Consider the following 26,273-nt stretch of genomic DNA (forward strand, 5'->3'; position numbering starts at 1 on the left):
CTTTATTCCGTTCTACCGGCTGGCGTTGGTCCTTTGTGAGCCGGGACCTAGAGGCAGTCTCTGACAGTTGTTATAAAGGAAAAAAGAAATTTTAATAAACATGTTAAAAAAGAAAAAGGAAGGAGCGCCAAGATCCCTGCAACGAACAACAGGGACATGGGGTGGCTCAAATGGGGGAGAGGAACTGACGAGGAGGTGGCAGATCTTGCCTCCAAGGATCACACCACAGCTTCAAAGGCAGCAGCATCAGGCAATGCTTTTTTTGGTGGTCAGATCGCATGCCCCTGTGGATCCTGCCACATAAAGGTAAAGGGACCCCTGACCATTAGATCCAGTCGTGACCGACTCTGGGGTTGCGGCGCTCAACTCGCTTTATTGGCCGAGGGAGCCGGCATACAGCTTCCGGGTCATGTGCCAGCATGACTAAGCCGCTTCTGGCGTACCAGAGCAGCGCATGGAAACACCGTTTACTTTCCCACCGGAGTGGTACCTATTTATCTAATTGCACTTTGACGTGCTTTCAAACTGCTAGGTGGGCAGGAGCCTCATGGGTGGACCAGCCCTATCTCCAGGTCTAGTTATTTCCTTTTCCAATTTTTTCTTTTATAGCACTTTTGGGGTCAAAAATGGTTATCAAGTCCTGCATCGATACAGAGTTGTGCGATGCAGACTATGCCAGTTCCTCCATAACCTCATCAATGTGCATCCACAGCAAGATATCCTCCTGCTGCAAGGCAGATTTGTGTAACAGCGGACCTCCTGAAAGTAAGTATCATCATCAGGAAAGATGATCTCACAAAACTCAAGCATACTTGTTGGGTGGGATGCACCACCCAAAGTCGACTAATTATTGATTCAAATTGGACCTGAAAGTCATCCCTGCCCGCTGCCAAAGCTATCTGCCATCTCCAAGCACTATTATATTCCCCAACAAATGTTCCTTTTGGTAAAATGATACAACATACATGATTTGCCATATATATTTATTTTGGGCATGATTCAATGGCCTCATTTGTGCATGAAAGTCAAATACAGCCTGTCTTTGAGGAGGAGCTTCTAGACTTCTAGAAAGAAAGCCTGGGAGTCCTCAGGCTGAGACCACCCCTTCTTCAACCCCTAGGCGAAACGGTGGTGTCTTCTGTGGCATCATCACCCATTGCGTCAGTGCACTCTAATTGAGCGATCTCAATTCCTAATGATTCAAGATCAGTCTCCATCAACCCCTGAGTGTAGTCACACAAACTAGCTGTTCCACAGCCTCGGATAGCGCCCGGGATGCTGGCTCCCCCTGTTGGGAAAAACATACACATATATTTCTGGAATCCAAAACCCACTCCCTCAAACAGAAGGGTGGGCAACTTTTCTCAGACCAAGAGCCTTTTTCCAGTCTGGGTGACCTTCTGGGAGGTCCACATGCCAGTGGAAACATATGTAAAATCCACCTTTACACAGCAGGCTATTTTATACATACATTCAAACCCCCCTCTCTGTCCTCCCGCCAGGTAACCAAGAGTTCAGGGGCAACAATCCAGCCAGGCCAAAGCATACAGGTAGGCTATGAAGTGGGGCTTGTGAGGGGTGTGGCCTAGGGAGAGGAGGTGTGACTAAGGTGGATCCCAAAGGCCAGAGAGAGAGAGTCCTAGAGGAATGCCTTTGGCCCCTGGGCCTGTGGGTCTCCATCCTACCCCTACCCCCCCCAATTTAAAGTGCAAATTTAAAGATGTATTTTTATTTAACAAAATCTATACTTTAAATGTGTAGTACAGATGGGGCACTAGCTGCACTCCATCATGCAAGACTCACCGAATTTCATGCGAGCCCCAATGTGGAAGCATTGGTCCTCCTCATTTCTGCAGCTGACGTTCTTCCTGGCCTCACACTTGTCTGAAAAGATGGCGATACAACTCGGGCACTGCAGCCTATTGGGCTCCCTTGTCTCAGTCTCAGGCACTGGAAAACAATCACCACACCACACCAACATTGCAATTAGTCAATGTATTTCTTTTGCAGATGCAAACCACAACTTGCTGTACGTGAGGGGTGGGAATTGTGCTTCCCCTTCCAAGATGGATGTGTACCACCTTCCAACACTTCTCCAAGCGGAGTGCTTCAGCCATGCTCCATTCATCCAGGGCTACATCAAGGCATGGTGCAAGAGATTTCTGACTGGGGCCACATTCACAGCATACATTTCAAGCACAGGGATACCACTTTAGGCAATTGGGCTTAGCACTGAGCAGCACTGGGGGGCATTCTGAGAGATAAAATGGTAGCCACAGATGCACAGAAACGATGATAAAATTCTATGAAAATGATTTACAGGTGGTACATGACCCCAGTCAAGCTCGCAAAAATATATCATTTGCCCGATAATAAATGTTGGAAATGCAAAGAAACTGAAGGTACATTCTTTCACCTTTGGTGGACGTGCCCAAGAATTAAGGCTTTCTGGGAAATGATCTATAATGAAATGAAAAAGGTATTTAAGTATACCTTCCTGAAGAAACCAGAGGCCTTCCTTCTGGGCATTGTCGGCCAATTGGTGTCAAAGAAGGACAGAACTTTTTTTATGTACGCTACAACAGCAGCAAGAATACTTATTGCAAAGTATTGGAAGACACAAGATCTACCCACTTTGGAAGAATGGCAGATGAAGGTGATGGACTATATGGGATTGGCAGAAATGACCGGCAGAATCCGAGACCAGGGAGAAGAGTCGGTGGAAGAAGATTGGAAGAAATTTAAAGACTATCTACAGAAATATTGTAAAATCAATGAATGCTAGAATGATGTTGGATTGAAATTAAGTGGTTTCCAGCTGTAATGCTTTAAGAGAATATGAAAAAAAGGATTATAAATAGGTAATAATATAATGGTAAGGATTTGCTGAACTAATAATTTGTGGTGGAATACAAAAAAGGGAGGTATGAGGAGGTCCGGGAAACAAGTTAAAGGAAAATAAGCAATTGAAAATTTATGTGTTCTTAAAATTTTTTTATTCTGTATTTTTGTTATATATCTGTTCTTTCTTTTCTTTTCTTTTATTGTAATATCTTAAAAAATCTTAATAAATATCTTATAATAAAAAAAAGCACTGAGCAGCATTGGGGGGCATTCTGAGAGACAAAATGGTAGCCACAGATGCACAGAAACGATGATAAAATTCTACAAAATGGCCCTCTTCCTTAGAGCGGGAAAGAGAAAGAAAGCTCTTAGTAGTTTTATCCTTTAAAAACACTTCTGGGAAAACATGTGCTTAGTTTTGGTAAAATCATGATTTCACCTAAGAAAAAATGCGAGCTAATAAGAGCTATTGTGTGGGGTTTGTTTGCTAATCCATAGCTCTGTGAGGGGAATAGGGGTTTTCCAATTAACCCTCAGCACCCTTAAGAAAATACCACTCCCAGAATTCTTTGTCCTAGTGTTGTTATAGTGTTTACAATAAAAGCTTACACTAGGGTGTTGGAAATGCTAAGGCGAACCACAAAATGGTGCCTCCTCCCACCAAGGAAGGAGGGGTGAGTGAAGATCTACATCAGGAACAAGGGAATGTGAACATCTACATCAGGAACAAGGGTGGGAGGAGACCAGAAGTCAAATCTGTACTTGAGCTACAACACTTGCTGGGTGACCTGGGGCCAGATACTGCCGCTTAGCCTGACTTATTTTACATGGGTGTTTGAGGCTAAAATGGAGAGCATGAGGGCTCTTTGAAGGAAAGAGTAGGCTTGTAAATATCAGAAGCTGCTGCAGGAGAGGGACTGTGAGTAACATCATGTGAGGAATGTTTCTAGGACCAAGGTAGAACTGTGAAGCTTCCTTGTAATATTTGCTCATGAATGCTGCATGCTGTTCAAGTAATCTTGTTATTGATACATGGTTTTTGGTTTTGTTGTATCTGCAGTTTGTCTTTTACTATTCTATGTTGTTAAATAATGCAGATATCCTCTTAGAAAGCCCTGTTCTGTTGGCGAAGACAGGAGCCCATGTTGCGGATTTTGTAGAAGGCCTGGCCAATCCAGAGGTATCATACTGCCTTCTTACTCGCTGGATCATCACCTTGTCGTGGTGAGTGGGTTTGCACGTTATCAAAAACGATCTTGTGAAGCTCCTGTCAGAAGTCTCTAACAGTAATAATGAGTGACTCTCAACCCCCCAAATAAAGCTCACCAAAAACCAATAGGCTGCTATTATAAGTGCTTATGCACCAACATTGGATGCCAATGAAGGCATTAAAGAAAAATTTACTCTCAGCTGGATACAGTCCTATCAGAAACGCCTAAGGAAAATAAACTCATCCTCCTGGGTGATTTTAAATTTGACAATATGTGCAGCGCACAACCTTGTTATTACCAACACACTCTTTTGACAGAAAAATAAATTTAAAACTTCATGGTGGCATCCTTGATCAAACCACTGGCACCTCTTAGACTATGTCATTGTCTGTGCTAAAGATCGCCATGATGTGCTCCTTACCAGAGCGATGACGAGTTCCAACAACTGCTGGACAGATCACCGACTAATACGTTCCACAGGAACTGTGAGTAAAATTACGGGAGGGGTGTTTCTACGACTAAGGTAAAACTGTGATGCTCCCTTGTAACTTTTGCTAATAGATGCTGTATGTTGTTCAAGTAATCTTCTTATTGGGATTTTGAGTTTTGTTCTGTTAGTTCCCGCCACCCCCATACTATGGCTCCAATGCTTCCCTTCTGGTTCCCTCTGTCAGTGGCTCCTCCCTGTCCCACCAATCTGAATCAGATTTGAAATATTCTTTCCTACTGTCACCCTCAGGCACCTCCTGGAGCGACTGGCTGCCACCACTCCTCCTTGTCTAGCCAGTCCCTGACATCAGGATACTGCCAAAAACTTGTTTGTCTTTCTTTGACCTCTCTCATTACTTGAGTTTTGTGAGACCAGCTTTCCTGATGATGATACTTACTTTCAGGAGGTCCGCTGTTGCACATATCTGTCTTGCAGCAGGAGACCTTGATCTGGGTGTACAGTGATGAGCTTATGGAGACACTGGCATAGTCTGCATCACACAACTCTGTATTGATGCAGGACTTGACAACCACTCTTGACCCCAAAAGTGCTATAAAAGAAAGAATTGGAAAAGGAAATAACTAGACCTGGAGATAGGACTGGTCCACCCATGAGGCAAGGATTGACGATCACCTTATCGTCCAGCATCCAGAGGGGCAGGTGATCTGACCACCAAGAAAAGCATCACCTGATGCTGCTGCCTTTAAAGCTGTGGTGTGATCCTTGGAGGCAAGATCTGCCACCTCCTCGTCAGTTCCTCTCCCCCATTTGAGCCACCCCATGTCCCTGTTGTTCGTTGCAGGGATCTTGGAGCTCCTTCCTTTTTCTTTTTTAATGTAATGTTTAATAAAATTTCTTTTTTCCTTTATAACAACCAAATAAAATGTCCTCATCACATATATGTTTGCTCAAATTGAGCATTGACTTCCTCCCGTCCCCCTCCCTGACTTCCATATGCAATCACTTTTATCTTCTCATTTCTAAATCACCCTGTTTACTTTACCTCCATACTTAAAAGACTTACTTCTAATATTTATATACAGGTATCAAATCATAACCTAACAAAATATTTTAAATCAATCCTGCAAATGTTTTAAAATGTTTGCAATGTCTATTCTTATTTTGTACAAATCTACTCCAGTCCTTTTCAAACAGTTCATCTCACTGGTTTCAGATTTTCCCCATCGCAAGTTTAAAAGGTAAAGGGACCCCTGACCAATAGGTCCAGTCGTAACAGACTCTGGGTTTGCGACGCTCATCTCGCTTTATTGGCCGAGGGTGCCGGCATACAGCTTCCGGGTCATAAGGAGGGAGGGAGGGAGGAATAATTTTTATAAGCCTCGTCATGCAGCTTGTTTCTCCCACTGCCGGTATGAAGGACAGAACACAATGGTGATTTCACTCAGCGATATATCTTTCATGAAACTGCCACCCCTCCTGAGTCCCTCTGCCTCCAGCTCCAGGCTGCAGCTTGTTTTGTTTTTCCTCAGCGTGCTGGGTGCTGGAGGCAGAGGGACTCAGAATAGGCGGGGTTTCCCCTCCGATTTACTGCTGAGTGAAGCTGTCATCACGGTCTGCCCCTCATACCGGTCCTGGGGTGATATATCAATAAATCGCCCAGGCCTAATCTTCAATCACCCTTTCTTCCCGGTCTGTGGGGTGGGGAACATTTCATGGTTTGCCTCAGGTATCCAATTGTGTTGAGCAGGCCCTGCTTGGAGCAGAAAGAGATTTCTCCAGTTTTATCTAGTTGTTGAATGTGAGTCAGGAATGGAGAACCTTTAGCTGTTTGGAGAACCTATTTAAGTTACATTATAGTGCAAAGGCTATCCTCATCAGGAAATAAGGATTTGTTTTAAGTTTTTCTTGTTTGCTATAACTCCCTCCAAGGTATTTCTTAAAAAATCATTTAACCACATCAGTTAACAAACATGGATACATATGCTATAATGTTATTGTTTTAGTTAAATAAATTGTTTAAATTGTTATTAATGAAATGATTATTTTTTCCTTCCAATAAAGTACAGCAGAAAAGTTGTCCAAATATAAACAGTTAATTTATTAAACCTCACAAAAATTTCATAATTATCTGTCAATGTATTTCTACTAGTATAACCAAATCAGTAATTTTTGATATAACTGTAAAAACTACTCTGAAAATTTATTATTCCAAAAACAAAGCCTTCATCTCGTAAATATTAAGATTATACCAGTAAGAATGAGTCTTTCTGTAAAAAAAAAATTAAATCAAGTCTTACTGACTTGTGATTTAAATCGTGACTGAAACCAAATCCACCCTGTAACTGGACCAATGAGAGTCGATGGTGGAGCTCATAAAGGGAGCATGTACCACAGGCGATTAGGAAGGGGCAACATGTCAGTGTCAGTTTCTCTTGGTTTCTTATTTTAAGTTCATTTCTCCACATTTTCATATCAGTTTCCAACTCCCCCCACCCCCCCATCAACATTTAGTGTGAATGTAATTTGTACTCTTAGGCCCCATCTGCAGGGTCATACTGATTTAAGTAGTTTCCCCCATGGGGGGGGCAGGATGTTTGTTGACTATATTGGCTGTGAATCCTGGCAGACTAGCTTTCTGCCTTGCAGGTCATTTTTCACTTGGTCTGGACAACTGAATTGCAAAAATGGGAGAAGGGCAGATTCTGAAGGATGGCTTTGTTTTGCTCTGCCAATTGAGTAAACACACCTTTAAATATGAACTGACTTGAGTTTCTTCCCTGCTCCTACAGGCAATGCAGAACCTAGAACACTACTTTATGAAAAGTCATGTTCCGTGGCTTGTGGCTAAGATATGGCCTTAGAAAGTGAGTCAGGTGGTTTATGTTTTGGTGATCAAAGAGGTTGAAAGTTCTTCTCACTTACACAGTTTGCCTACTCCACTGGCAGACAAGCAGGACTGGTCACTGGAATCGTCACACTCCTCAGTGGTGGGATTTGTGCAATCTTTTCCTTGACCGAAACAAGACTCACATGTCAGAGATGCCACTGCAAACAGGGGGAAAATGGGTTTAGAAAACATTAGTAACTGTGCAGGAGGAATAGGTCTGCGTCAAGGTACATGAACACAACACTTTCTGCTACAAACTTCATCTTACGAGAGGCAGCAAAGGCCACTGACTTGGATAGCTTCAAAAGCAGACTAGATACATACATGGTTACCATCCTCAATCGATATATTTTTTTTCCTGCCATATTGTAGGCACTATTTGTCTGAATACTAGTTACTGGAAACCACAGAAAGTGAGCTGTTGCAGTCAGATCTTTCTTAGGGGCTTCCCTTAGGACCCATGATAAGAACAAGAGGCTAGACTAGATGGACCATTGTTCAGCTACATAATGCTTTCTATATATATTCCCTCTGTAGTTCTTAAACTCTGAATGGGGGTGGGAAATGAATAGACCAGAGAATGGTTGTCCAAGATGGCTCCTGCAGTCTGAGGGAGAGGACCAGTAGAGAAGGTGTGGGGAAACCTTTAACCCTCCCGAAGTTGTTGTACTACAACTCCCATCAGCACCAGCAAACATGACAGACTCTGGTAAGGACATCTGGTACCCCTGTGACCTGACTCCACTCAGAGATTGGGGTGGCATTTAACACCAGGAAACTTAAAGTTTGCATGGGGGTGGGGCAGGGTAATTCCGCTCCAAAATATGAGAAGAATAGTGCCTATACATTGTCTCCTATCATAAATTTCTACAAATGCAAGAAACTTAACTCTTTGCTTTAAATATGAGCTAGGATTCTGGTTCACCGAAGAGTGAACTACTGCCTTTCTCGCTCCCTCAATGTACTTGGGGATGCCACACCTCTCTGTACGCATTTGGTTAAATAAAAATTGAATATTGGGAACAAAACAATATATCATTGAAAATCCTTTGTAATCTGGCCTTGTGCTTTATTCCTCTCCCTTTCAAAGGAACCACAAGTCCTGGTTCCTTCCTCATCCTGCTTTAATGGCTGATCCCCCCCCCCCGCTTCGTTCCTTCCTGGAAACATGACGAACAGCCCAGCGGCTGTGGTTCTGCTCACCTGGAGGAAGCAGGACCAAGAGGAGGCAGGAGATCAGGAGTGTCTTCATCATTCTAGAGAGCTGAAGAGGCAGGAAGGCGTTTGAGAACAGCACTGGGCCAAGCAAGGAACTGATGCATGAAGAGGCTTAGTTGGAGGAATTTATAGAGGATTGCAAGGAGTACTTTGCCAGCACCCCGGAACAATGGATTCAGCACAGTGTCATAAATTGCTAGAATTCTAATCATGCTATACCATAATGTAAAGCACAGTGTTGAAAACCAATTAAATCTCTTTCCCCTTCCAATAACTCCAAGGACACGTCCCTCCTAATCTGTGCCAGCCTCAATTTCTAAACCCTGGATGTGGAGAAACGAGTCCATCAGGTTACAGCACTGAAATTGGATTAGCTTTCTGGAAGCCAAGGCAGTATCCCTGACAGTATGAACTTTTTTGAAAGGGGGACAAATGTCTGTCCACAGTTTCCTTTGTGGTACAGTAATAAAATGCACAGTGACCCGGATCCCCTCACTCCCATTAAATGCACTTGTTTGGGGTAAGGAATTGGTCCACTTGCTCTTTAAAATAAGTTTGTTAGAGTTAAGAGAGTCCCATGGACTGCAAAAAGATCAAGCCTCTCCATTCTGAAGAAATCAGCCCTGAGTGCTCACTGGAAGGACAGATACTGAAGCTGAGGCTCCGATACATTGGCCACCTCATGAGAAGAGAAGACTCCCTGGAATAGACCCTGATTCTGGGAAAGATTGAGGGCAGGAGAAGGGCACGAGATTGTTGGACAGTGTTCTCGAAGCTATTAACATGAATTTGACCAAACTGTGGGAGGCAGTGGATGACAGGAATGCCTGGTGTGCTCTGGTCCAGGGGGTCACGAAGAGTCGGACACGACTAAACAACTAAACAACAACAGAGTTAAGAGCAGGTGGGGGGGCTGCAGGTCTGTGTCCAGAGGAGATTGCAGATTTAAGGGACTATCTTTTACTGGATATACACAAGCACAGCTCCACGTCCTTTGCTTTGGTTTCTCTTGTGATGCTGATGAAACTCAAAGACATCGAGAATGATGTGGATTTGGCATTTGGACAATGAGAAATGGAGAGTGGCAGCACCACAGATGTCCTGGGAGAGTTTTCTTGGTGCAATGTTACTACAGTGGTATCTCGGGTTACAGATGCTTCAGGTTACAGGCTCTGCTAACTCAGAAATAGTACCTTGGGTTAAGAACTTTGCTTCAGGATGAGAACAGAAATCAGGTGGTGGCAGCCCGGTGGCAGCGGGAGGACCCATTAGCTAAAGTGGTACCTCACGTTAAGAACAGTTTCTGGTTAAGAACGGACCTCCGGAATGAATTAAGTTCTTAACCAGAGGTACTACTGTATACTATATCCAATTGCTGACACAGCTTAATTAACACAACTTAACAGCATCTGCTATACTGTTTCACAGCTGTAAAACTAGGTAATGATATTTACGCTGGCCTTTAAAGAGATACACATCTTGTAAAACAATAAGGAACCTTAATATTTAAATAAACCATTCAACACAAACAGGTTAGCTCAAATGTATAAGAATGCACCTAATAAGTGTTGGAAATGTAAATATTGCAAGGGGTCATTCTGTCACATGGGGTGGACCTGCAAGGAGGGTAAGGTCTTTTTAGACATGTTATATAATGATTTTTTAAAAATCAAAAATCAGACTGATTTTTCCAAGAGTCGAGAACCCTTTTGGCTGGGGATATTGATCAGCAAAATTCCAAATCAAGGGATCTTTATGCTCACAGCTGGAAAATTGTGAGAATACCCTGAAATAAGTTCTTAACCTGAGGTACCACTGTATTATGCATATATTTGTGTAATATATAATGCTGCTACACAATTTACTGTAAGCTTAGATTCTTCACATTGTTTCTTCTAAGAAGAATGCGACTCCCAGATGTTGGTAATCACAATGGAGGGGGTGGGGAGAGTGACATTGGGCTCATGTCATCTTCCTTCACCATCTTCTTCTTCATATTATAAGAGGGAATCATTATAAGATGATGTACCGATTTTATTTCACTCTGAAGAGCTTAGATCAAATATATAAGAATGTACCAAAAAAATGTTGGAAATGTAAGAATTGCATGGGGCCATTCTGCCACATGTGGTAGACCTGTAGGAAGGCTAAGGTTTTGGGAGGTATGATATATAATATAGGGGGGGAATCAAACTGACTTTTCCAAGAGTCCAGAACCCTTCTGGCAGGCGATATTGGTCAGCAAAATTCCAAACTCTGTTTATGTATGCAGCTACAGTGGCAAGGGATCTTTATGCTCAGAGGTGTAAAGTTGTGAGAATACCCTGAAGGGAAGAATGGATGGTGAAAGCCTTAGAATATGCAGAGATGGCAAAGGTAAAGCAGAAGAGGTTGCTAAAACTGAGGCTCTTCCCCACATAATGCATTGCATCTGAGGGGCAAGCAGAGGGCAAGGCCTCCCTGGGCGGCATGGAGGGGGGAGTGCAAAGAGTCTAGATTTCCCTTCTACCCCAAAGATCTTTTATGTTTGTGTCCAATGTTGCCACTTTCTAAAATTTATTTATTGGTGCATGCTTTTCTCTAGTAAATGAAATAAAATAAATAAAATTAAACTGGGATAATGGTGTATTCTCAGGTCAGTGGAGGATGTACGTGCTGTGTCCTGTTCATGATGTGGTTGTGGAACTTGCCATTCTTCTGACAGAAAATGCTGTGTGGGGGTATGGGGTGGGGGACAAAAATGGGAGGAGTGTCAGTTGTGGGGAGTGAAAAATGTCCATGTTTTCATCTGAGGAATGTTGGAGGGTATGCAGTGGCTCTTGAACATCAATATGAAGCTGTTGGGAAGAGTCAACTGGAGTTTTGGAGTGAAACTCTTAATTGGTGCTTGGATGCCATGGTGCATGACAGCCAACAAACTGAGCTTGAACCGTGAAAAACTGGAGGCCTTAAGAATGAGTGATTTCTGGGTCAATTGCTTGGCAGCCTGGACACAGTGGTTCATGCCGTGGTAACCTCAAGACTTGATCATGCCAGCATGCAGTGGGACAGTGGGACTGTCTTTGTATCAGGTCCAGAAGCTGCAGCTATTGCAGAACACAACAGCCAGAGTGCTCATAGCAGCAGACTACTGCCTACGTGTCACTCTGTTGCTGAGACAGTGGCACTGGTTGCCAATTTGCTGCCACGTCACATTCAAGGTGCTTATGTTTATTTCCACTGATCCCTGAGCAATGTGAGCCAAAAGTGCCTTGAGGAATGCACAAACCCTTATGCTACACCTCAAGCACTGAGATCCTTTGACTGGGGCAATTCTTGTAGCTCCCTACACACCTGAGGTTTAGTCAGCTTTCAATTCACAGGAAGCCTTTAGTGCAACAGGAGAGAGAAAAGCTTTTATTCCTTTCTCACAGTACTAGAATTTGTGGGCAGCCAAGGACAGTGAATGTTGGAAGCTTTGAGAAAGATGGAAGAAAGTACAGTGGTACCTCTGGTTACGAATGGGATCTGTTCCGGAGGCCTGGCCGTATCCTGAAATCTTTGTAACCTGAGGCGCCTGTTCTCCTCATGTGTGCAGCGCCGTGGAGCACTTATGCGCATTCGTGAGGTTCGTAGAGCGCTTCTGCGTGTGCTCGAGTGGCAAACCCACTTCCTGGTTTGCTACGTCCTCAACCCAAAAGTTACGTTACCCAAAGGTAACGTAACCCGAGGGTCCACTGTACTGTTTGAAATAGCATATGGTTAAACTCTGGAATTTGCTCTCAGGAAGTAAAGATGGGCAGCAACCTGGATGTGTTTGATTGAGGATTAGAAGAAACTGATGGAGGATAAGGCTATCAATGGATACTAACCAATTTGGCCATGTTCTTCCTCAAGTGTTGGAGACAGTATTCCTGTGAATGTCAGTTGCTGGGAATCACAAGTGGGGGGACAGGGTGGGTCCAAATGGTGTTGCTGTCCAGTCCTGCTTTGAGGCTTTGCACAGGCATCTTGCTGGCCATTGCAACAACAGGGTTCTGGCACAGCTGGACTGGTTCAGCAGGCTGATGCAAGCTGTGCCAGTTGAAGCTTGTGAGAAATCTAACATTAGCCCAAATTTTGATTGCCTCAAAGTGGTGCTCACCCAGTGTACCTGCTGAAGACGAGGGGATTCACAATGTACCTGCTGAAGAAACATGGTTTCACAATTTCTTTCTAAAATCACCAAGCTGTTCATTTGGCTGAGTAAGGGAAGCCAAAGGAGAATGAAAATTGGGAAACTATGGAGGCCTTGAGTAATCTATACCAGGAGTGGGGAACCGCTGACCTGGTGGCCAAATGCAGCCACTGCATGCCCCTCCACAGGGCCTATGGGGGGGGGGGAGGTAGTACATCGTTCTTCTGTTTGGGATCACAAGGGGGACATCAGAAAAGGTTTGTCTATATTGTGTGAAGACTAGCATTTATATTTTTGCAAGACTACATAGAATTCCATGAGGCCTCTTCCTCCGTCTGCTTCCTCATCTGCTAACATGCCCCTGCCTACTTCTCTCCATGGATCTAGAGACGTGGCGCTGAAGTCCTGGTGAAAGATAGCGTGAGTCCTCAGGGTGAGAGGTGAATGAGAAGGTGGATTTTCCTTGCCTCTCCTGCGGGTGATGTGCTCCGCCTTCTGAGGGGACTGCCACCCGCCTGTGAAGTGTGGGATATTTACCATGCAACCAAATCAACAATGCATGTTTGCTAGATAGGCAAATGACAGGAGCTGAAGCCCTCTGAGTTTCTTCCTGTAAGTTTCCAAGAATGAACTCTCACTGTTATGTACTGAGTTGAGTATGATCCAAAATAAAGCAGTCTGATTGGTCCTTGAACAATAGGATTCAGAATGCAGCAATCTGATTGGTCCTAGAACAATAGAAACCAGAATGCAGCAGTCTGTTTGGTCCGCAGGAGCTACCCAATCCAGCTCCAGGTGGACGCGATTCCGCAAGAATCAAGCAAGAATCGTTTTGATTATTGTTTTAAGGGGGAGAAAAAAGCAAAAACTTTTTAAGCAGCAAGGGGATACACTCTGCTGAACTTACAAACATGAGGAAGGGAGGATAATATCTAATAAACTTTTCCGAGCATCAATACACATCTCTACTTGAAGGGCAGCAGGTGATGGCATGACGTGATGTCATACCATCATGTTGTGCTTGTGTGTGGTGGGCACCCACATTCTGGGGCTCAGGTTGGTGCCTCTGGTCACAGGTGTCTCCTCCTCCTCCTCCTGCAACAGGCTACTCCCCTTCTCTCCCCCCAAAAAAGAATCCCAGGAGGGGCATGATAAGGGATAGAGTTGAGATCAGCTGCACACAGTCTCAGTCATGGGAAAAGCCCTGGAGAGGAGACTTAAACAGATGCGAGGTGTTTGGGGATCTTTTGTCTTGGTAACTGATTTCACATACAGTAGAGGTTTGAAATTAAACTGTGACTATTTCTATACCCCTTGGAGGACGATACCTTATAGCTCTATACCCCTTGAAGTACGATAAGAGGAAAGAAGATAAATTGGGGAAAACATTGTATACTGATACTTTGTGAGGATTAAGCCTCAGGTGGCTGGAAATTTACGTTCTGATCCCCTGAGTGGATTACAGTGGACCACAGCTATATTTGGAGTTGTAAGGACTTTTATGGACCTGTATGGTTTTTTATTTGAGTTTATATTGGAACCTATATTTGAACTTATATGTGAGATTGAGTATATATGAGATGGAATAAAAGAAGAGTACAGAGACTTCCGGTTGAGCCCGACACCAGCGCGAACGGGGATTTTTTCCGCTGGGAGAATCCCGGGTTTTCCGAAGGAAAAAGGGGTGCTACAGGGCGCAGTAGCCCCCGAAAATACTCTCTGGAGGAGATTCAGGAGTTCTGGTTCCCGCTGATGCCGAAACGCTAATCGCCCGACCGTCAGGTAACTCCTATTCGGGGTGAAGAGAACGGCGGGCAGGGAAGCGGGCTGAAGGGAAGCCATTGCTGCCTTCGGAAAACGAAGCCTTGAGTTCGCAGGGGAAGTGCTCAATTCTCAAATTATAAGAAATTTGGACCCAATTATAACAAAAAAGGACTGATTTGGTCTAAGGAAGGATTCGGAACCAAAAGTTAAAACAACGGAGGTCTGCTTTCTCTGAAATCAGCTCAGACGCAGGACTGCAAGCAGAGCTGGAAACGGAAAGTGAGTTACCGCTAGCGGCTTTGATCTTTTTGCCTCTTTTGAAACTTTTTAAAGTAACTGTTTCAGCAGGAGTGAAAAATAACAAAGTTAAAAAGGGGGAAGGAGGTGGAACTTTTAAGCCCTCAAAGAAATAAAGTACGGAGTCAGGAGGAGTTTGTGATAATTAGGATCTGCTTTTTTTGAATATCTGCGCAACAGAGCTTAAGACTCCATTGTTACTATTTATAGAACAATGTCTCTTGTTGGGAATGCAGAGAAAGAGGGAAAGATCTGAACGCTGTTCCTACGGGTTTTGCTAGTTTTTGCGGATTTCTGCTGTCGTATTTTCTCTTTTGGAAGGAGCATAAATTTGGGGGGGGGGGTTATTTCTTAAATATTGGGGGGAAATTGAGTAAAAATTGGCCAAAAATCGCTGTTTGAAACCCTGTGGACAAACAGGGAACTACAACTTGTTTTTTTTCTGAACTGGCTACTTTCGATTCTTCTTTTCACATTTTTTAGGCTTTGTTACATTCAGAGATCGCTTTAGGATTTATGGAAACAAATGGGACGATTTTCCCCCAAGCTTAGAAACTGGTTAAAATATTTTATTTGGAACTACCTTACTCTGGAATCTATTTAGAATTGGATTAAGACTTTTCTTTTTGATTATTGGCATCGGACCCTTGTTTATTTGACTCTTTTTTATTTTTGTTGCTGTTCTGGCAACTTCAAATTTTCTTTTTTTCCTGAAATTGTGACTCTGGTATGTTTCTATCTCCAATTTGAGAAGTATTATTGAGTATATTTGGACTTAATTTCTGGACTAATTTAAAATTTTGGATTTTTGGATCATCTCCGGAGGGGAATTATCATAATTGGATTACAAAATTTTTACAATTGATTAAACCTTCTTATTCATTGATTTTTCTGTTTGGAACATTGAGGACTTTGAATTTTGGTCTCTACTGCTCTTATCTAACTGGAAATAGCCTAATTGGTGGCGGAAGAAGGATTAGCCTAAGTGGTGGCGAGAAGAGAAGGGTCATACCATCCTACCCCTATTAACAACAATTGGATTTACAGACAATACCCTTTCCGATTCTCAGGGGGGAAGGACCTATTTGTAATAATTGATGTGATTTTATTTAATGGTTGATTGCAATAATTTGAACATCTTATCTGGTATATTATAAGTGGCTATAAATTGATATTAGGAGAAGATGAAGAAATCGGGTGAAGGAACCCCAGGGGACAGGAAAGGGTCGAAACAAGAGTCAGAATTTAGAGCGGAAATCTTGAGGATGTTTGCAGAAATTAAAGAAAGCGAAAAAAATTTGGAAACTAAATTAGAACAGGTGGACAATAGAATTGGTAAAATGGATAAAAAAATTGATGAAACAGTGAATGAACTTAAAGGGTAAATAAAAGAGGTAACTAAAAGAACACAGAAATTAGAGGAAGGGTGGAAAAGAACAAAATTAGAAATGAAAGATATGAAAAGAGAGGAAGAGAAGATGAAAACAGGTATGTCAGAGATGAACAAGACCCAGGAGGAAGTTTTGGATTCGATTGCAATGAATGAATTAAGACAGAGAGAAGGCAGTTTGAGGTTGAGAGCAATACTGGAAACACAGGGAGAGAACATTAAAGAGAAATTGATAAAGGAATTGGCACAATGGTTGGAGATAGAGCAGGAAGAGTTTGCAAAGACAGTTCAAAGTGCATTCAGATTGAGAGTAAAATCAGTTAAAATACGGAAAGTACCAGGAGACTGTTTAATTACATTCAAAGACAGAGACATGAGGAATCAGATATTACAAAAGAATAGAGAAAAAAGATTAAACATCGATGGGAACTACATCATCATTTTCAAAGATATTCCAATAAGATTATTGAAACGAAGAGAACCATATAAAGCATTTGTACAAATTCTCAAGAGAAACAACATAGAATTCAGATGGGAATTCCCTGAAGGAATCTCATTCTTCTATAAAAGCAAGAAACACAGACTGACCAGCCCAGAAGAGACAAGCAAGTTCCAGAGAAAATATAAAGAACTAAGAACAGAAGAAGATGAAGAAAAAGGAGCGGTAGGAGGACTGGGCCTAAGGGTAGGTGAAGAAAAAGAGGAGAGAGGAAAGGGACCAGAAGAAGAAGAGGAAGAGGAGGAAGAAGAGGAAGGAAAAGCAAAGGGACAATAAATTTAAAGAAAAAAAGATCATATTTAATCTAAGAGGCAACAATGGCATTAAAAATTTGGAATTGGAATATTAATGGAATGAATGATAGGGAAAAAAGGAAAAAATCGAACAATGTTTAAAAAAGAAAAAAATGGACATAATCTGTCTACAAGAAACTCATGTGGCAAAGAAACATAGAAAAGTCTTGATTAACAGAAGATTAGGGAACGAATTTATTTCTTCTGACAAAAGTAAGAAGAGAGGAGTGGTAATATACGTGAGGAATAAAATTGATGCCCAACAAATTTTTAAAGATGAAGAAGGAAGAATTATTGCGGTCCAGATCAAATGGCAAGGCGAAAAAATAATAATTGTCGGGATCTATGCACCAAATGGAAACAAGACTGATTTTTTTAGAAATTTGGAAGAAAAGCTGTTCGAATATGTGGACCAAAAGATAATAATATTGGGGGATATGAATGGTGTGGTGTCATTGGAAATGGACAGATTAAGAGCAGCAGGAATTAGTAAAGAAGGGAAACTTCCAAAAACATTTTTTCAATGATAAAAAGCTGCAACTTAATTGATATTTGGAGATTGAGACATCCACTGGAAAAACAATTCACATTCTATTCGGATCCGAACCAGTCAATGTCGAGAACTGATCAAATTTGGGTCTCAAATGAGCTAACTCCAAGAATCAAACTAATAGAAATCCAACCAAGAGTAATTTCAGATCATAGTCCAATAAAATTGGAATTACAAGGATATGAAGAGAGAACATTTAGATGGAGAATGAATGATTACCTCCTAGATGATCAAAAAATTGTGGAGAAAGCCCAAAAATTTCTGATGGACTACTTTACAAATAATTATAATAAAGGTACGAAAATCAATACGTTTTGGGATGCTAGCAAGGCGGTCATGAGAGGATTCTTTATCCAGCAGAATTCAATCAAAAACAAAAATAGAGAGAAAGGAAAGAAGGAAATTTTAAGACAAATAATGGACAATGAACAAAAACTGGTTAAAAAACCGAACAATGAGAAAGTAAAACAGAATATAAAGGCGTTGCAAACACAATTTGCGATGATAATCAACAAAGAGGTTGAATGGAATATAAAAAGAATGAGACAAAGGAATTTTGAATCGGCGAACAAATCAGGAAAATGGCTAGCTTGGCAAATCAAAAAAAGAAAAGAACAGAGTACAGTTAACAAAATCATCGTGGAGGGAGAAGAAATAGATAGCCCAAAAGGCATCAGAAAAGGATTCTTGGACTTTTACAGACATTTATATAAAAGAACAGAGAAGAATAATATGATAAAAATAGAAAGATATTTAAAAGAAAAAATGGTGCAGAAGATCCCGACAGAAAAAAGAGACAGGCTGAACACCCCAATTGAATTAGATGAAATAAAAGAAGTTATAAAAGAACTTTAAAAAGGGAAAGCTCCAGGACCGGATGGATTTACAGCAAGATATTATAAAGAGATGAAACACATCCTGTCGTTGCCTCTGAAAGAAGTTACGGACAATATTCTAAAAGAAAGAGAAATCCCGGAAACATGGAAGGAAGCATTTATCACATTCATTCCGAAACAAGATTCTGACTTAACACAAGTAAAAAACTATAGGCCTATTTCACTACTTAATACAGACTATAAAATCTTTGCAAGTATTTTGGCGAAAAGGATAAAAAAAATATTGCAGGATATCATACACAAGGATCAAGCAGGTTTCCTATCTGGCAGACAGATGAGAGACAATGTAAGGAATATAATTAATATTTTGGAATATCTGACTGCCAGAAATGAGAAACAAGCTATGTTAATATTTGTTGATGCAGAAAAGGCCTTTGACAACATATCTTGGGATTTCATGTTAAAAAGTTTAGAATATATGGAGGTAGGGAAGGAATTTTTCAATGGAATAAAAGCAATCTACACGGAGCAGAAAGCTAAATTAATTGTAAATAATGCGATTACAGAGGAAATAGCGATATCTAAAGGTACACGACAAGGGTGCCCACTCTCACCATTGTTATTCATCATGGTACTAGAGGTCTTTCTAAAATCATTAAGAGAAAATGAGGCAATAAAAGGGGTTGCAGTAGGACGGAATGAATATAAGGTGAAAGCCTTTGCCGATGATCTGGTCATAACGGTGGAAGATCCTTTGGAAAGTATGAAAAACATACTTATGGAGGTAGAGAGATTTGGTCAAGTGGCAGGATTTATATTGAATAAGAAAAAGACTAAAATAATTGTCAAGAATATGGATTCAGATAAGATTGAAAATATACAGCAACAAGCAGGTATAGAGGTGGTGAAAAAGGTGAAATATTTAGGTATTTGGATAACCCCCAAGGATATAGATTTATATCAGAATAATTACACACCAGTGTGGAATGGGATCAAGAAAGATCTGGATGTGTGGGGACGAATGAAACTATCATTTTGGGGAAGGATTTCAACGGTAAAGATGAGCGTGTTACCAAAACTATTGTTTTTGTATCAAACGATTCCAATAATCAAGGGGACTGGGGCTTTTAAAGAATGGCAAAGATTGATTTCGAGGTATATCTGGCAGGGAAAGAAGCCAAGAATTCAATTTAAGTTATTAACTGACGCAAAAGAAAGAGGTGGCTTCGCCTTGCCAGACCTGAAACTGTATTATGAAGCCTCATGTCTCTGTTGGTTAAAGGAATGGATAAAATTAGAAAATACAGAGTTGTTGGATTTGGAAGGATTTGATAATAGATTTGGATGGCACGCGTATTTATGGGCTGGAAAGAAGAAAATCCATAGAGGTTTTGGAAACCACATTTTCAGAGGACCGTTAATAGAAATATGGGAGAGGTATAAAAACCTACTCGAAGCAAAAACTCCACACTGGTTGTCCCCGTTAGAGGTTATGACTGTTAAAAAAAATAATATGAGAAAGAATTGGATTACATATGGAAATTTGATCACTAAAGAAGGGGGGAAATGGAAAATGAAACCTTATGAGGAAGTGAAAGAGTTTGTGTATGATTGGTTACATTATTTTCAAACAAATGAAATGTTTAAGAAAGATCTTAAAGAATATGGATACGCAGAGAAGGATTCTAAATTTCAAACGGAAATAATAAATAATGAATATAAAATCCTATCCAAAATGTATAAAATATTGTTGGAATGGCACACAAAGGATGAAGAAGTTAAATCAGTTATGATAAAATGGGCCAGAGATATTGGTCATAACATACAATTTGATGATTGGATAAAACTATGGAATGAAAGTATTAAATTTACTGCATGCACTGCATTAAAGGATAATGTTATGAAAATGATATATAGATGGTATATCACACCAGTGAAACTAGCAAAAATGTACAAAACATGTAAGAAGTGTTGGAAATGTAAAGAAAAAGATGGTACATTTTTTCATATGTGGTGGGAATGTAAGAAAGTGAAAAGCTTCTGGGAGTTGATATATAATGAGCTGAAAAAAATGTTGAAATATACATTTGTTAAGAAACCAGAGGCCTTTCTCTTAGGAATTGTTGGTAATGAAATAAATAGAAAGGATTATAAAATTTTCCAATATGCAGTGACAGCGGCAAGAATATTACTGGCCCAGAATTGGAAACAAGAACAAATACCAACGTTGGAGGAATGGAGAACGAAGCTGATGGACTATGCAGAACTTGACAAACTGACTGGGAAGATTAGATATCAACGAGATCAAAGATTCATCGAGGACTGGAGAAAATTAGCAGAATACTGGGAATGTATAAGTGATAACGAAATAACGTTAGTGGCATTTAAAGAAGCTCTGTAATAGAATAAGAAACATTGCAAAAAAGCAAAATATAAGAGGGGGGTAAGCATAAAGGCAATATTAAAATTTGGAAATGTGTATTTAAAAAATTAGAATTTGAATGATTGGCAGAGAAGCTGAAGGAAGTCAAAAAATCGGAAAATTTATTGTAAATTGTTAATGTGGTATGAATGTATGGAAAATTAATAAAATATATTCCAAAAAAAAAAGAAGAGTACAGAAGAGGACCCCCAAACTGAATAGTATTTGATGGTCAATATATGAACTAAACATTTTGGACTGAGTTGTGAAGGTGACATCTAAATGGTAACACTACATGGGACAATGCTTATATATTTTTTATGTACATCACTCCCTGTTTCTCTCCCCTTTCCTTTCTTCAAAATAATATTTGAGTACAGTTGTCATATAGCTGATATATGTTTAAAGGGGTGAATTTTGGAGTGTTTGGTTAAGAAAAGAACTGAAAGTCACTGTGAGGAGAAGGGAAAGAAAGCCCCCTAGAGGCCATAGTTTAAATTTTAATCTCTGATAAATACGATCTCTAGCTCTCTGGTGTAATTACCCCCCCCCCCCTCGGTGGTGAAAGTACTTAATATTGATTTTCTTGTCTAAAAATGTCAGGGGAAAATGGGGAAAAAATTGGAGGAACTCCAGGTGATAGAAGACAGTCAAAACAGGAGGAAATTAAGGATTTAGACATTCTCTGGTTAAAAATAAAGGAAGAATTTAAACAAAATGAACAACATATGGAGAAAAAATTGGTGGAAGTGCAAAAAACTCTGGATAAGAAAATAGAAGGAGTGGTGGGGGAATTGTCAAGTAAAATTAAAGATTTGACGGTTAGATCTAAAACAACAGAAGAGCTAGCCAAACGAACTCAGAAAGAAGTTAAGGAAAATAGAAAAGAGACAGATAGAATAAAAGAGGCCCTGGTTGAGGTCAGTAAAATGCAAGAACAGATCTGGGACAATATGCCTCTGATGGATATGAGGCAGAAACAGAAAAATTTAAAATTCAGAGCTGTTGTAGAAGAGCCAAATGAGGATATTAAAACAAAAATGATTAAGGAATTGGCAAGATGGATGGTTTTGAAAGAAAAAGAAATTGAGTACACAATAGAGAATGTGTTTAGAATTGAGGGGAGTTCTGTAAAAGCCAAAACCAAAAAATTACCTGGAGACTGTTTGATAATTTTTAACTCATTAGAGATGCAGAATGCAATTTTGAAAATGAGTTATAATAGCAGGTTATTAATTGATGGAAGACCAATTATCATATTTAAAGAGATCCCGATTAGATTCCTTCGAAAAAGAGATGGATACAAACAACTGGTGACTTCATTGAAGAAAAATGGAATCCAACACAGGTGGGAGTTCCCTGAAGGAATCTCTTTTTATTACAAGGATAAAAAATTCAGATTAACAGAACTACAAGAGGTGAAGAAATTCTCCAGAAGATATGAGAAGGAATTAGGCAAGATGGAAGGAAGCCTTGTTGAGCCCAGATTTACCAGAGCAGACCTCTATGGGGAAGCTGAAAACAAAAAGAAGAAAAAGAAAGCACGAAATAAAGAAGAAGAGGAAGAAGGAGAGCGAGAGGAAGGAGAAGGAGAAGAAGAGGGAGAAGAGGAAGAGGACGAACAGGACATTAGCAAAACCACTAGAATTTAACTTTCTCTCTCTACAAATTAAAGAGAGAAATGACGTTGAAACTGATTACTTGGAATATTCATGGGTTCAATGAAAAATCTAAACAAAATAAAGTCGAACACGTTTTGAAAACAAAGAATGTTTTGTAATCTGTTTACAGGAAACTCACATTGCTAAAAAACATAGACATGTCTTGATTAATAGAAGACTGGGAAAAGAGTTTGTAACCTCCGATGTTAATAAAAAAAGAGGGGTGGTGTTATATATAAAGGAGAGATTAGATACTAAATTGATTTCCAAAGATGATGAGGGGAGAGTGATTGTGGTGCAAATTTCATTACAGGGTGAGAAGATAATTCTTGTGGGAATATATGCCCCTAATGGAAATAAAGCTGATTTTTTTGGAAAATTAGAGGAAAGATTGATGGAGTTTATAGATCAGAAAATAATTCTGATGGGGGATTGTAATGGGTTGGTTAAGCCAGAAATGGATAGAATGTCAAAGAGAAAAAATATAAATGAGGGTAAACTCCCCAAAAATTTCTTTGAATTGGTTGAAAACTTTGGTTTATTAGATACCTGGAGGTGGAAACACCCAATTACAAAACAGTTCACCTTTTTCTCGGAACCTCACCAAAGCTCAAGTCGAATAGCCTATGTTTGGGTTTCTAAAGAACTGGTTTCCAGAGTAAATAAAATTGAGATCACTCCACGAACTCTATCAGACCACAATTCGCTTTATCTGGAATTAAAAGGTAGAGAACAATCCTCATTTAGATGGAGGATGAATGACACTTTATTTGAGAACTCAAAAATAGTAGTGAAAGCGAAAGAGACAATTAAGGATTATTTTGAATGGAATTTACATAAAGAAACCAGTCTGGACACTGTATGGGACGTGAATAAAGCTGTCATGAGAGGTTTCCTAATCCATCAAAATAGCCATAAAAAGAAAGAAAGAGAAAGAAAAAAAGAAGAAATTCTGGTTCAACTCATGGAAAATGAGAAAAAAAATGATAATAAAACCAAAAGATGAACAAATTAAACAGACTATTAGTATTCCATGTTGGTGAATAAAGAAGTGGAATGGAAAGTAAAATTAATGAGACAAAAAAAAATTTGAATCAGCAAATAAAACTGGAAAGCTTCTGGCATGGCAGCTGAGAAAACGTCAAAGTCAAAATTTAATTAATAAAATCAGGATAGGGGAACAGCTGACGGAAGATCCAAAAGAAATAAGAAGAGCCTTTCAAGGATTCTATAAGGAACTTTACAGGAAAGAAAAAGAAGATATAAAAAAGATAGAAAGATATTTGGAAATTTATAAAGGAAAACAGATATCATTGGAGGAAAGAGAACAATTAAACGCCCCAATAACTAATCAAGAAATCCAAAAGTCAATAAAGAAGATGAAACAAGGCAAAGCCCCAGGACCGGATGGGTTAACCTCTAAGTATTATAAATCACTTGGTGAGCAGCTAGTACCGGTTCTAGGGGAAGTAATGAATGCTATTTTGCAAGGAAAAGGGAAAATACCAAACTCCTGGAAGGAGGCTTATATAACATTGATCCCCAAACAAGATACGGACCATCAGAGTGTTAAAAATTTCAGACCGATATCATTGTTAAACAATGACTATAAACTTTTTGCGGCTATCTTGGCCAACAGATTGAAGACAATATTAAATGATTTAATTCATAAAGACCAGGGAGGTTTCTTGCCAGGTAGGCAATTGAAGGATAATGTGAGACATATTATTAATATATTGGAATACCTGGAAGTAAGAAATGATAAGCCAGCCGTACTGATGTTCATCGATGCTGAAAAAGCATTTGATAACGTATCCTGGTCATTTATGAAGAAGAGTATAGAAAAGATGGGGATCTGTGGCACCTTTTTAAAAGGAATTGAGGAAATTTACTCAGAGCAGAAAGCAAAATTAAATGTGATCAACACCTTAACAGACTCATTTGACATTACAAAGGGCACCAGACAAGGGTGCCCACTATCTCCGCAGCTTTTTATCAGTGTATTAGAAGTACTAATAAATTGCCTGAGAGGAAGAACAGAGATAAAAGGGGTCAAAATAGGCGCCAAAGAATTCAAACTTAAGGCCTACACGGATGACTTGGTATTAACCTTAGAAGAACCTCAAGAAAGTGTAAAAATAGCATTGGAAGAAATGGGAAAATTTGGGCAATTGGCAGGATTTAAATTGAATAAGACAAAGACGAAAATGTTAGGCAAAAATTTAGAAAAAAGTGAAGTAGAAAGGTTAGAACAAGAAACTGAAATCTAGGTGGTCAAAAAAGTTAAATATTTGGGAATTTGGATGATGGCAAAGAACATAAACTTATTCAGTGACAATTACCAACCAGTCTGGAAGGAGATTAAAAGAGATTTAGAAATATGGGACAGACTAAAGCTGTCAATGACTGGAAGAATGTCAGCGATCAAAATGAACTTATTACCGAAAATGGTATTTTTGTTCCAGACAATCCCGATAATAAGAGGTTTAAGACAATTTAAAGAGTGGCAAAAGATTCTCTCTCGCTTTATATGGCAAGGGAGAAGACCAAGGATCAAATTTAAAATATTGACAGATAAGAATGCAAAGGGGGGGGGGGTTCGCTGTACCTGATCTGAAACTCTATTATGAAGCGGCGTGTTTATGTTGGATAAAGGAGTGGATAACCCAGGAGAACCCAGATCTGTTAGATTTGGAGGGGCACAACAATAGATGGCACTCCTATCTTTGGTATGGTAAGGCAAAAGTGCATAAAGGGTTTACAAATCATGTGATAAGGGGTGCTTTATTTGAAGTCTGGGACAGAAACAAGAATTTGTTGGAAAGGAAAACACAGTGGTGGGTGTCACCAATTGATATGTTAACAGTTAAAAAATTGAACATAGAAGGGAGAAGGGCCACCTATGAGGAGATTCTGATGAAGGCCGAAAAAGGTTGGAAATTGAAGCCTTATGATTGTATTGCTGGAAAATTGACAGGATGGTTGCGATACCATCAAGTCAATGATGTCTTTAAAGATGACAAAAAAATAGGATTTGAAGACAAAAAAATTGAAATTTCAAATAGACATTATAGAAAGTAGGTCTAAGCTACTTTCAAAAATGTATAATCTCCTATTAGAATGGAATACAAAAGACGAACTTATAAAAGAAGCTATGATAAAAATGAGCTATTGATCTAGGACACAACATAGACTATGATGTATGGGCCAAACTCTGGAATGAGAGTATAAAATTCACCGCTTGTTCTGCCTTAAAAGAGAATGTTATGAAGATGGTCTATCGTTGGTATCTTACTCCTACCAAATTGGCAAAAATGTACAGAACTAGTAGTAAAACTTGCTGGAAATGCAAGGAAAAGGATGGCGACTTCTATCATATGTGGTGGTCATGTAATAAATTAAAAGAGTTCTGGGAATCGATTTATAACGAGTTAAAAAAGATGTTTAAATATTGTTGTTGTTGTTTAGTCGTTTAGTCGTGACCGACTCTGCGTGACCCCATGGACCAGAGCACATGTTTAAGTATAGCTTTCCCAAAAAGCCGGAAGAATTCTTGCTAGGTTTGGTGGGAGAAGATATTAAAGGAGGCAAAACTAGCTGGCTCTCTTTAACAGTGAGACCGAATTGTCTGCCTCAACATTCAGTCTGAGCTGTTACATGACTGAAATGTGTCCCAGTATAGGACTGTGATTGATTAATCTCCCCCAGGAATTTCAAAACGACACTTTAAGAAGTATCTGAATTTGTACAAAAGGGACAGGCAACAACAAACTTTAAAGTAAATACCTTAGAAT

At 40.0% G+C, this 26,273-nt stretch overlaps 1 protein-coding gene across 1 annotated transcript; it reads right to left on the minus strand.

The window, feature by feature from the left end:
* Positions 1 to 969: 969 nt before the first annotated feature.
* LOC310769023 (phospholipase A2 inhibitor NAI-like) lies at positions 970 to 8,784 on the minus strand. Its single transcript, XM_083628064.1, has 5 exons — positions 8,597 to 8,784; positions 7,429 to 7,551; positions 4,943 to 5,095; positions 1,804 to 1,950; positions 970 to 1,288 (listed from the first exon to the last, which is right to left on the minus strand). Exons 1-5 carry the CDS (start codon positions 8,646 to 8,648, stop codon positions 1,110 to 1,112), a joined length of 654 nt encoding a protein of 217 aa, XP_083484190.1. The 5' UTR covers positions 8,649 to 8,784; the 3' UTR covers positions 970 to 1,109.
* Between the last annotated feature and the right edge of the window lie 17,489 nt (positions 8,785 to 26,273).

The sequence above is a fragment of the Podarcis filfolensis genome (genome assembly GCF_964270895.1).
Source record: "Podarcis filfolensis genome assembly, chromosome: 8".
Taxonomy (NCBI): domain Eukaryota; kingdom Metazoa; phylum Chordata; class Lepidosauria; order Squamata; family Lacertidae; genus Podarcis; species Podarcis filfolensis.